General features: G+C 43.0%; 1 protein-coding gene across 3 annotated transcripts in view; it reads left to right on the top strand.

Moving 5' to 3' along the window:
• The window catches only part of MATN2 (matrilin 2), a 166,610-nt gene extending 155,125 nt beyond the window's left edge, over positions 1–11,485 (top strand). For 2 of the 3 annotated variants that reach the window (XM_069600544.1, XM_069600542.1), the window contains 6 exons: positions 3,414–3,827; positions 6,537–6,689; positions 8,167–8,238; positions 8,573–8,707; positions 9,075–9,173; positions 10,912–11,485. In XM_069600544.1, coding sequence (XP_069456645.1) covers positions 3,414–3,827; positions 6,537–6,689; positions 8,167–8,238; positions 8,573–8,707; positions 9,075–9,173; positions 10,912–10,967 — 929 coding nt within the window. In that variant the 3' untranslated portion in view covers positions 10,968–11,485. The remainder of the gene's footprint in view (positions 1–3,413; positions 3,828–6,536; positions 6,690–8,166; positions 8,239–8,572; positions 8,708–9,074; positions 9,174–10,911) is intronic. The other variant, XM_069600543.1, reaches the window with a different exon arrangement.
• The last annotated feature ends 1,359 nt before the right edge of the window (positions 11,486–12,844 follow it).

The raw sequence follows: 12,844 nt of genomic DNA, 5'->3' as shown, positions 1-12,844 counted from the left end.
AGAGAAAGAAAACACTCTGAAAACTATCCCAGGAAAAACAGAATGGACATTTCCCTAGTGGGGCGTAACTTGCAGAGTTATTTCCCTAGTGAGGCATAACTTGCAGAGTTATTTCCCAACTATCCCCTAGAGCCCAATAAAAATAAAAACAAACTCACAGGAAAATAAATAAAGGAAGACAGTTGCAGTTCTAAGAGTTTATGCTGCAGAGAAGTACATGTGTCCACATATGAGGGAATATTTTGTACAGTGTTATTTGCAGAGAAAAATGGGAAATAAGTGCCTATTCATAAGATGCTGATTAAATAAATCATGGTGCATCTATATATTAGAATACTATACGGCTGGTAAAAGGAACGAAGCAAAACTTCCCTGGAGGTCCGACGGGTAAGAATCCACCTGCCAATGCAGGGTTCACGGGTTTGATCCCTGGTCCAGTAGGACTCTACATGCTGCGGGGCAACCAAGCCCTGCATTGCAACTACTGAGCCCACTTGCTGCAACTACTGAAGCCCAGGCACCTAGAGGCTGTGCTCAGCAATAAGAGAAGCCACTGAGACGAGAAGCCCGAAGCACTGCAGCAAAGAATAGCTCCAACTAGCCACAACAAAGACCCGGTACAGCCAAGAATAAATAAATAAATATGAAAAAAGGGAATGAAGCAGCTCTAAATATATCCTCAAGATATTTTAAATGAAAAAAGCATGGTATCGAGTGGTTTTTATAGTGCTACCTTTGATGTATTTTGCAAAAGGCTCCCTCTAACATACTCTCTCTCTCAAGATAGGTATCGCTATAGAGGAGGACGTAGATAGAGAGATTTAGATATAGATAACCTTCGTAGTGTTTGAACTTTGTTCCATGTGCATGTAATATTTTTTAGAAAAAAAAAAGAAAGATAAAGGATAGAGACAAAATCTAGAAAGCATCATGGTGAAGAAGTTCAGTATGATGTCAAGTGAAAAATAAAGGAAGAAACTGGGGATCTATGTAGAAAAAGAAAGACTTGAGGTACCTTTCAAATACCAAAGTGACAGTCACCTCATCCATTATTTATAGGGCATCCCCCAAACCCTGGGGAAAGAAAGGACATTGGAGAAAAGCCACAGCTCAGTACAGGGACAAAGACACTTTGTCTCAGAGAAACTGTGTGATTAATTAGTTAAGATCATGAGCTTTGATCTTACGGATTTTCATGAATTTGAACCCACTATTCCTACATTAGTGTGACCTTGGAGAAATTATTTAACTGCTCTTGAGTCTCAATTTCTTCCTATGATATTAGGATAACACCTTATAGAATCGTCGTGAGAAATACATGGCATTGTGTGTTTACAGGTGTTTAGCCCAGTGCTGGCACCATCTCAGTGCCTGAGAAATGATAGCTACTGTCATCCTCACCGCAGAGCTGTGAGCAGACGGGGCTTCCGTGGTAAGGCGGTGAGTTCCGTATCAGAAGAGCTGTTCAGGCCCAGGCTGAGTGAATGGCAATAGAGTTGCAGTAAAGATATGAGCAACAGCGGGGCTGGACCAGTGACCTTTAAAGGGGGCTGGACCAGTGACCTTTAAAGGGCTTGTTCAAACCCGAACTTCTGAAGCTCTGAAAGTTAAGCTCAGAAAGCAAATCACAGCTCTGCTCCAGTCTCACTGACTCAACTACCAAAAGAAAACATTCAAGGAAAGCTGAGTGACCTTCCTGCAGATAGGTAGCCAGCAAGCCGGGCTGTCAAAGTGAGAAAACGGCACCTCCTGCCCTGGTGCTGTTCCGCTCCATCTAGGATTCTTGTCTCCTGCTGAAGTCGTCTGCTCCGCTCCCTGCAGGGAGGCTGCAGGTGTTCGTTTTATTCTCTAAGAAAATAATATATGAGGGAAAAGAGAAAATAGATTCGCTGCTGAAAAATTATTCCACTATTTATGAAATCTGCTAGAGAGCCAGGTACACGCTGCCTGAGATTCAGGCTATGAATGAAAATGAAGTTCTGAATTGGCCATTTCCTCTTTCACTAACAAGAAGTCAATAGGTTGAGTAATGAGGACAAGCGCTTAAAAGGGGAAAGACGGGAACCCAACTCTTCCAACACACATACACAATTATTTTAGCATGTTAGTCGAGCCAAGAATAGAAATATTTTTGCATGTGTGTGTCTTTACTTCCTAATATTGCTGTGCTTCACTTTCAAGTATTAGACAACTGCCTTGATATGTAAAAGAGAATGTTATATTGCATACTGTGGACTGCTTGATATGAGATCATCCATCTGGGGTCTGTAAATTTTTCTTACGCAGCCCTAAATAGCAAAAAAATCTCTCTATACCCAGCTTGCTAACATATTTGCATAAAGCTTTTACTGTCAGCCATCTGAAGTGCCTGGAAAACGTCCATGTAGGTAAGGAATTCACACTGACAGTTCATTTTAAAACTTCAAAAGGTCAATGATGGGGCCCTGGCGGTCCAGGGGTTGGGACTTCAGCTGTCACTGCCAAGGGCCTGGGTTCGGTCACTGGTCGGGTAGGTAGGATCCCACAGGCTGTGCAACGGGGCCAAAAAAAAAAAAAAATGGTGAAGAGGGTACTTAGCGGTTGTACTGCCGAATGGATACCACCTCCTTCGTGTATTTTGTCAACAAGCATTTTTGGAACAACTATTGTGTACCAGGTACTGGAAGTACAGAAATTAATGAGAAATGGCTCCTGCTGAGCAGGAACTGGTGCACTAGAGGAGGAAGCTGACACTCAGCTAGCCGGCTGTTGTGCAGTGTGGCACGCTGCATGCTGCACTATGGACAACACGGTGTGGGACTCTGCCTTGGTCACTTGTGGTCCTGCCGCACTGACTGCCTTACACAAAGCAGGAGCTCAATAAACAATTTTTGTTGACCAGATTAGTAGTGTGAGGGCTACACAGAGAGTAACAAACACAAGCTGGGCTATGAGGAAAGCTCCCTAGAAGATCGAGGTGACTGAGCTGAACTGGAAGAATCTCCAAGTCTGGTGTGTGTCAGATGCCAGCCCTGGGGTGATGTCACTCTCCTGGAGTAAAGTTTTTGGAATCTTTTGGGGGTGCTATCAGGCCCTAAAGGTACTCTACACACAGTCCTGACTGCTGGTGATCCGGGGTACAGTGTGGGTCTGGTTTCCAATTTGTGTATCTGCCATGTGTTTTTGCTTGTGGAAAATGCTATTTTTAACAATTTGACAATTGTTTAAAATTGCCACACGTAAAGGCAGTTGTGAACATTATGGTTGTTTGTGACTCTTCCAACACTTTGTGTCTATCTTGTGTTACTATCTAAAGAATAAAAGTAGCTCTCCAAAATAGTTGTGCCTCCAGTGGAAGTGTAATTTCCTTCTCTTCTTGTGCATAATTTTTTTTTAATCATTTAACCATTACAACTTTCCTTTTATTCCCGTAGGATGCACTGAAGGCCCAGTTGACTTGGTTTTTGTGATCGATGGGTCCAAGAGCCTTGGAGAAGATAATTTTGAGATTGTGAAGCAGTTTGTCACTGGAATTATAGATTCCTTGGCGATTTCTCCCAAAGCTGCTCGAGTAGGGCTGCTCCAGTATTCCACGCTGGTCCGCACAGAGTTTACCCTGAGAAACTTCAGCTCGGCCAAAGACATGAAAAAAGCCGTGGCCCACATGAAATACATGGGCAAGGGCTCTATGACCGGGCTGGCCCTGAAACATATGTTTGAGAGAAGTTTTACCCAAGTAGAAGGGGCCCGGCCTCTCTCCGCACGGGTGCCCAGAGCGGCCATCGTCTTCACGGACGGACGGGCTCAGGACGACGTCTCCGAGTGGGCCAGTAAAGCCCAGACCAGTGGTAATATGGGATGGGATGTGTTTTGCCCCACTCAGGGTTCAGGTTTCTTAAACTCGCTCGGTGGTCACATTGGGGTGGGGGAGCATGGGAGTGAGATTCCTTGAGGGGACAGAATGGCTTGCGGTTACACACCTTTACTAAACTGCCACCTAGTGGCCTTAAAGGGACCCCACAGGGATGCCAAAGTCTTGTGGACTGTAAGGGGGTCTGCACACAGGTCACACCTGAGTAATCATCTCCTGTGACAATTTACCAGCCAGGCTGTGACCTCCAGAGCAGAGAATCAACCCTACATGTGCTGTTTAACCAAAAAATAAACAATGCTTCCCAGACACTGGTCTGGTTGTTTTAGAATCACCTGAAGAACTGGTTAAAAATAGATTCCTAGTAGGAGGAGCTCTTACCAACATTTTTTTAATTTTTAAATTTTTTATTGGAGTAATATACCTTTTTTTTTTTTAAAGCAACACTACCAGTGAACATACTGGGAGTGCAGTAGCCTTTAAGACAGCAAGTAGTCTTGTGTTTGCAGGAGGCAAAAGTGAGCTTTTGAGAAAATCAAAATGTCGGATGAGATCATGACTCTAAACTCTGTTGCTCAGTAAAGCTTAGCCTCTTTGAGGTTTGTCTGACTCCACGTATAATGCCGGGGGGACTTGAGGTTGCTTTAGATGTTTGACTATGCTGCTTTTGAGGTGTGACTATAGATGTCAAATGTGGCAGAGGAATATGGCTCTTGGCAAAAGGAAACCCCGAAGCTAGGATGGTGGGTAGAGAGCCTGAGGGAAAGTGTCTGGATTCCTTGGGAAGACGGGAAGACCTGAGGGTCGTGAAGCAGTTTGCTTGAACGCTGCTTTCTTTAAGAACTTGTCGAGAGTACATTGCTTCAGCAGTTCCTATGAGGGGGAAATTGTGCACCAACTTTATGGAGTCAGTGCCTCGGTCAGGCCTGGAACATACTACCTGTGTGACTAATCCTTGCTGAGTGAAGGAACAAAGGATCAAAGTGCTGAAGTGCCGCTGGTGAGCTCCGTTCATCCTCACAGGAAGGCTGGTTCACCTCAACCTTCAGTCACCGCCTTTGTGAAGGGGCCATTTTACTGATACTGCTTATTCACTCTTTATTCTTCTTTTCTGAGCCCCCAAAGCACAGGAGCCCCCAAAAGTGTCCTGCCTGAATCAGCCGGGTAGATTGTAAAACTGGCTGCTCACACCTGGTTTCCTTGCTTCTGGACTAGCTTAGCTGAGCTCATGTCAAACCCACCAACCCCTCTAGCCTGCATTCTTAGAATGTACTGGGGCAACACCTTGTCTCCAAAGACAGTGGTTAGTCCTTTTATCTGTCTTATGGAAGCCAACCTACCTTACTCTCTCCCCCACTCAAATTTCCACAAATCCTCCAAAGGCGGGTGGTGGGAGAAACAGATATATGCTTGGTTCTTAAATCAACAAGACTTATCTAAAGTGACTTCCTCTGATTAATTTAATTACTCCTATGTATAATGAACACAATCTTAAAATAGTAGTTATCCTTTTTAGGAGACTGTGTGTAAAGTCACTGGGCTCTCAAACAAATATGCTGAACTTGGCTGTTGACCTTACATAGACTTTAGAATGAGGCACAATTCTTGCCCTTTGACTTAAAGGGCCATTTTATTGTCTATTTTTTTTAAAAAAATCTAGTTTAATGAATTAGCCAGAGTACGATATCTGCTGAGAAATGTTGAAAATCAAGCAGAACTTAAGTTCTTATTAATGTTTAATTTTCAAATGAAGAGGATATTGGAGAAGAGAATCTAATGATTAATTTTGTTTATAAAAGCTTTTGGAACACTCTCACATGCCTGTTGAAATCTAAAGTTGATACTTGTGTTTGTTATTTTTTTTTCACTTAGATTTCCAGTGGTCTGCAGATTCTCCTTTTCAGCTTAGCATCTTCTTACAAGGCTTTATCCTCCCAAGAGGGGTAGGCAGAAAAGGTTCATTTGGCTGCAGGTCACTTACTATCTGTACCTTTGACAAGTAGAAACTAGGTTACAAGGTCATAAACTGACCTGTTTCTTAAGAATTCTCCCAGAGGAGATTCTTATTTAGTAAGCCATGAGATAGTGTTCTTTTTGACTTTATCCACAAGACTAATTCAGGGGAAAGTTGAAGATTTGCGAATGACCTTGTCCGGAGCTGAGCAGGTCGGTGGTCAGGTTCCCCAGCCTCTCCTCAGTGCCCCCTCTTCCTCTCTGGGATCACTGTCTTTTGCTCACAACGCCAAAATAAAAATGGTGGAAAAAGCAAGGGAGGCTGACATGGATGCCTCACATCACACCAGTTATTAATATCCAGCTGGCTCTGAGGGCAGAACATACAACTTCCAGATGCTGGGAACACAACTCTCACTACTGTGTTTGTTTGTTTTTTAAGTTGGCTTACAACATGTATTAGTTTCAGGTGTACAGCAAAGTGATTCAGATAATACATACATATTTTATATATATATATATATATGTATATATAAAGTAGACAATAAGGTCCTACTGTATAGCACAAGGAACTATGTTCAGTATCTTCAGATTCTTCCCCATTATACAAGATGTATAGTAGTGTATCTCTGTTATATACCCAAGCGTCTAGGTTATCCCTTCCCCTCTGGTAACCCTACGTTTGTTTTCTGTCTGTGTAACTACCCTGTTCTTCATTTGCTTTGTACCTTAGGTATAACTATGTATGCTGTGGGGGTAGGGAAAGCCATTGAGGAAGAGCTGCAAGAGATCGCCTCTGAGCCCACAGAAAAGCATCTCTTCTATGCGGAAGACTTCAGCACAATGGGAGAGATAAGCGATAAACTGCAGAAAGGCATCTGCGAAGGTACTGCAGGTTACGTCTAGCAGAGAGCTTAGCAAACAGCAGCGCGAACCCTTAAATGAGAAATTCTCAATCCGTTCCTTCAAAGCGCTCAGAAAAGTGCCTCCCTTGTGGGCAGGGCCCAGTGCTGTCTGGAAACAGTAAGCACAAAATGTAGAATAGGGGAGAGAGAAGACAGTAATAGCCCACATTGAAAATGAAAGTATTAGTCACTCAGTCGTGTCCGACTCTTTGCGGCCCCATGGACGGCAGCACGCCAGGCTTCCTTGTCCTTCACCATCTCCTGGAGTTTGCTCAAATTCATGTCCATTGAGCTGGTGATGCCATCCAACCATCTGACGCTCTGTCATCCCCTTCTCCTCCCGCCTTCATCTTTCCCAGCATTAGGGTCTTTCCCAATGAATCGACTCTTTGCAGCAGGTGGCCAAAGTATTGGAGCTTCAGCTTCAGCATCAGTCCTTCCAATGAATATTCAGGATTATTTCCTTTAGGGTTGACTGGTTTGATCTCCTTGCTGTCCAAGGGACTCTCAAGATACTATACTTATTAGCTATTATTAATAGTTAATAATAATGCTAATAAATTGCTTGAGCATTTGCTCTGTGTTGAACAGTGTAGTCAGTGTTTTAACACATGGCATACTTAATCCTCACAAAAACCCTACGGAGATGATCATGTAACTACAACCAACAGTTATGTAAATCAGGAAAGCTGATGCACAATTTCGGGATACACCTGTAATTAGAGTGGAAGGGATGGAAGTCCTTCCAAGCCCACTGATAAAAATGTAAAGAATGCCTCTTGCATGGACTGCTTCAGTTTACAGAACATTAGGCTGCCCTTTGGAACTTAGATGTTCTTATATATAGGAGCCCCTTGTGCTTTCCTCCGGTTCACTATGGTGCCGGTGTGCTTATAGAGAGCAGTTCTCCCAGGTTTGTCTGACTCCGTGTATAATGCAGGGAGACCGGAAAAGCAGTTCTGCCCATTTTTCCTTTTATTCCCATTCCAGATTCAGTGGCCAGTAAAATCCCGGTCAAAGTGATGTGTCTTATTCCTCCCCAGCAAAGAGCACTGGGATGAAGGGGGCCAGGAAGGGAAGGCCTCTCGGATTTCTAATGCAACTTGATGTTTAGCCTCCAAGCTCTTTTATTTAAGTGGAGCTGCTGCCAATGCAACTTAGTAACTGGACAAACTTTTTTCCCACCCTACTTTCTAGACATAATATTTAGGGGGACATTCTTAAGTAAGAAGATGCATTTAAAGGGTCCAGGCTTCTCTTACAGGAGAGAATGCCTCTGCAAGGTCTTGGGTTATTGAGGTAACCGACTGCTTTTCTGAATTGGTGGTGTTACCGAATCAGACCAGAACATCCTGGGTAGGGGCAGGCAGGTAAACAGTAGGTCTGGGACCAGTTTCCTAAGAACATATGCACCCATGTGGACAACTATCACTCTTCTGGTTGCCTTTTACCTCTCAGCTCTGGAAGACTCTGATGGAAGACAGGACTCCCCAGCAGGGGAACTGCCAAACAGGGTCCACCAGCCAACAGGTATGTTTTTTAAAAGCAACATTTTTAGAATCTTCGGTGGCTGCTTCCACCCTGGTTTCCCCTCAGACAAATGAAGTGTAAGTAAGAAAGATCTGAATTACATTAACTATGGCTTTTCCCCTTCCATCACATAGGAAACATTTACTCTACCCTTTTTTAGCCATAGTTGCTAAAAGCCTCTCTGCTGATGGTCTTTCTGCCATCGTTATGCCCTAAAGAAAAGCTATGTACCTCATTCTAGGAATAACAAGTGACCTACTCTGACAGCTGATGGCTGTTTTATAACCACAACCATGTTAAACAGGTTTGACTTCAGTTTTCTTTCTCTTTACAGAATCTGAGCCAGTCACCATAAATATCCGAGACCTACTTTCCTGTTCTAATTTTGCAGTGCAACACAGATATCTGTTTGAAGAAGATAATCTTGCACGGTCTACACAAAAAGTTTTCCATTCAACAAAATCCTCAGGTAATTCCAAGTAAAATATTACTATAAGGTAGCTTGCTATCAACTTGCCAACAAACTCAGCGTCAGGGAGGACAGGAAAGGAGCAAGTAGGCGGTAGGTGGGGTGGGGAAGAGAAGAACTTAAGAAAAAGGAGAACTAAAAAAATAAACAAGAAGAAACTGCAGCAGCCTTCCCGCAATCCACAATAAAGGCCACTGCAGCAGTGGATGCATATACAGCTCTGATATCTACTGGCTCTTGCCACATGGAAGAAGTTGAACATTGCTTTCATTATGGTTTCCTCCATGTGCTGATTCAGTCCTATCACAGTTGTGTCTGGGAAGTCTGGTGGGTTATAGAGGTGAACACTTTCCATCTGCTTTCTTAGGAAGTCCTTTGGAAGAAAAACAGGATCAATGCAAATGTGAAAACCTTATAATGTTCCAGAACCTTGCAAATGAAGAAGTAAGAAAATTAACGCAGCGCTATATCCTTTTCTAATGTTATGCCTCTGTATGGAATGCAAAGAATACTATCACAACCTCAAACACTTCTATATATGGGTATATTTCAAATGAAGTCACCTATAAAGTCAAGAATAGTGAACCCCAGGTAAAGCTATTTCTTAAGCAGTCTGACAGGTGCTTGAGAACCGAGGGCAAGCCAAACTGCTGACACGGGTCAAGCTCTCTGTGGTTGGTTCTAGGAGGTTGAGCAGTAAGGCCAGTTAGCCAGTCAGTATGCAAAGTAAAGAAAAAACATGTTTCCTTAATTCCCTCTTTGCTGGGAGGAAATGAAAGATAAAACTGAAGTGCATCACAGATACAGTACATGTAGGCAAAGATACAGATACAGATCTGAAGTGCATCAGAGATACAGTACGGGTAGGCAAAGAATGCTGTCGAATGAAGAGGTTTCAAATTCTACCTAAACTCCAAACCTCTCCTTTCGTCCCAAGCCACCCTGCCGCCACATTTGGTCAGTGTGTAGTTTGTAGAGGACTGGGGTTGGGATTTTTCTATTTGGCAGCAGACAGATTTTATATCAGCAAAGATGAAACATTCTACCGAGGGAACAGCAGGATCCAGTGATTCATTAAAATAGAGTTACAAATAAAAGGCATGCTTTGGGATGGTGGAGAAATGAGATTCAGTGCTTTTATGCACTGAACACTCCGCCAACTGTTCTGAACTTAAAACTGTAGTAAGCTTACTAAAACTGCCCGATATCTAGCTCAGCACATATCAACTAAAGGGAAATGGTTTAATTCTGAACTATTTCTGTGTCAGTGGGTTTACAAAAATCAGCTTATAGCCATTTTCTTCCTGAAAACTGGAAATATGCTTCCTAAAGGAAAGTAAAATAATCTGCCCGTGGTTAATCTAGACGATGAATCCAGGCTCTCATGCTGCCATGCAGGGGGCAGGTGGAGGGTACTAAGCAGCTTCAGGAAGGAAGGCAAATGTTTATTCTAATGCTGCTCTTACTGTTTAGTTGCTCAGTTGTGTCCAACTCCTTGCGACCCCATGGACTGTAGCCTGCTAGGCTCCTCCATCCATGGGATTTCCCAGGCAAGAATACTGGAGTGGCTTGCCATTTCCTTCTCCAGGGCACCTTCCCAACTCGGGGATCGAACTCCTGTCTCCTGCATGGGCAGGAGGATTCTTTACCACTCCAGGATGCCCTAATGTGCCTCTGCTCTGCCTTCTCCTGGCCCGCCTCTGAGGGTTTACTGCACAAGGTACTAAGGAAGTTGTATGTGTCAGACGTCCTCAAGGCTGCTACCCTACGGTCTCATCCGGCCTCATGGGTGAAAACTCCCCACTTTCTTCTCTTCTGATGTCGTATCTTACTTTCCAAGACCTAATCCTTTTTTTTTTCTCCTCTCCTCATTCCCAGCATTATCAGTTCAGCTCCCAGAGGTGTGCTATGGTAAATTAATTTATAAGCAACAGGGGAGTGAGTAGAATTCAAATTTTTAAAAAGAAAAATGTGAACTGAGCTATCTGGATTTAATGTTTAAAAAAAAAAAGTATTTAACCCAACACAGATCTATAGTCTTAATCGTATGTACTAATGGGTTACTATAAACTTGTCAGAATTACAGAAATGGAAAAAACAAAAGCCCTGTATTTTGCAGGACACAAATTCGTTTGTAGATTAATCAAGTTGCATTTGAATGTAAATACGCCATTCAGATTCCTCTTCCTTAATTTGAGATTTACTAGAAGAAATGACACAGAGAATGGAAGCCCTGGAAAATCGCCTGCGATACAGATGAAGATTCAAAATGCTCTACGTATTTGTACGTCATTGTATCAAGGATTACAGTGAAAACAGTTCAGAGCCCTCAAAGCTCAGGCTGTCACTGATTCTGTAAGGTTGTAAAGTAAAACATAACAAGAGTTGAGAAAGCTGGTTTGCTATAGAACAAAGGCAAAAAGTACACACTAACTTGTATGAATTCATTGAGGAAAAAATAACACCTGTCAGAATCCTAAAATGAGTTTTATCAAGTGAGAACAAATAAGCTATGCAAGATACTCTGTAACATACTGTGGACACCATTTGCTTTGGTCTTGTTCTGCCTTAGTGTTACAGTGTCATTTGACAACAAAATAAAATCTGCACAGTTTTACAGACTTAACTCCCGTAAAACACTGGCCATGGGAAAGCTATTTTTTTTATCAGACTTTACCTTGATATATGTATATGGATGTATGCATAAAATCATAGAACATATGTACTTGTATAAGAAGTTGGATTTTTTTATACAATATTAAAATGCACTTCAGAGAACAGTATTCTGTGTAAAATTCTTAATCTTAAATGCAAGATAGGTATACATGAGAAATGGCTAAGATAGGTATGAAAAAAAACATTGAAGCTCACTGATAATCAGGAAAATGCAGGTCAAAGCAATCAGCTTGGCAAAAGTTACTGTGTCTTGACGACAGTGTTGGTAAGGTTGAGGAAACATGGGGCTCCCACACACCGCTAGTGAGAACACAAATGGGCAGTCTCTGAGGAATAATCCGTCCCTACCTAGTAAAACTAAAAATGCAGCCCCACCCTGTACTCTAGCAACTGCACTTACAGGTATCTAACTAGATGATTTTAACACAAACACACAAGGAGGCCTGTATGAGAATGTTACTAGAGTTTGTAAAAGTAACAAATTACAAATAACCTAATCATCGCCAGAGGGGGAACAGATAAATTGTGGTACAGTCCGTAACTCAGAAATACTATGCTACGTTTAAAAGAATGTACTCAATCTACATGTACATGGTAAAACTTGAAAACAAAGATAAAATTTAAAAGCCAAGGGAAGGACTTTCCTGGTGGTCCAGTGGTGAAGAATCTGCCTGCCAGTGCAGGGGACATGGGTTCGACCCCTGGTCCGGGAAGATCCCACATGTCTCAGAACAACTAAACCCACGTGCCACAGCTACTGGCTTTCCCGTGGTCTAGAGCCACAGAGCTCCAACGACGGGGCCCACATGCAGCAACTGCTGAAGCCCAAGCGCCGAGAGCCCGTGCTCCGCAACGAGAGAAGCCGCTGCACAGAAGCCCGAGCACTGCGATTACAGAAAGCCCATCCCCAGCACCGAAGACTCAGCGCAGACAAAAAACCACCATAATAATGAAGAAAAAAACCCAAAGGCCGGTGTAGCAGAGTAGGAAGACCATCTCCTAGGCCTCAATCTTATCTGGAACCATCTAATTCTTTCCAAGTATAAAAGTTGTGATTCGAGGTATTAAACCTTCAGTTTATATTTATATTTTAGTCCTCCATGCGATCCTGAAAACGGGTTTTCACCCCAAGTGTGGATCTGGGTTGGCGCTGCCTTTTGAGACGTGATCCCAGTTTAGCCCTTGCTTCCAGCTGTCTCCAGCCTGCTTTGCGTTGAGTCCTGGCTCCCCCTAGCGGCTCTAGACGGCGTGCACACCAACACACGCGGCCGCTGCCCCTGCCCTCCCCCCACGTATGCTTTAGCTGTTTAGGACATTTCACTGTACCGTTTTCAACTTTCTCCAACTTGGGAAGGAAGGTGCCTTCGTGGGAGACAAAACCTCCAACTAATCCATTAAATTCACATAGTAACCCAAGATATTTAACTTGAGAATTGTCTAAAATTTAAACTAGTTCCGGAC

This window comes from Ovis canadensis, chromosome 9, assembly GCF_042477335.2.
Source record: "Ovis canadensis isolate MfBH-ARS-UI-01 breed Bighorn chromosome 9, ARS-UI_OviCan_v2, whole genome shotgun sequence".
In the NCBI taxonomy this organism is placed as follows: Eukaryota; Metazoa; Chordata; class Mammalia; order Artiodactyla; family Bovidae; genus Ovis; species Ovis canadensis.
This window is presented reverse-complemented; position numbering and strand designations above follow the sequence as displayed.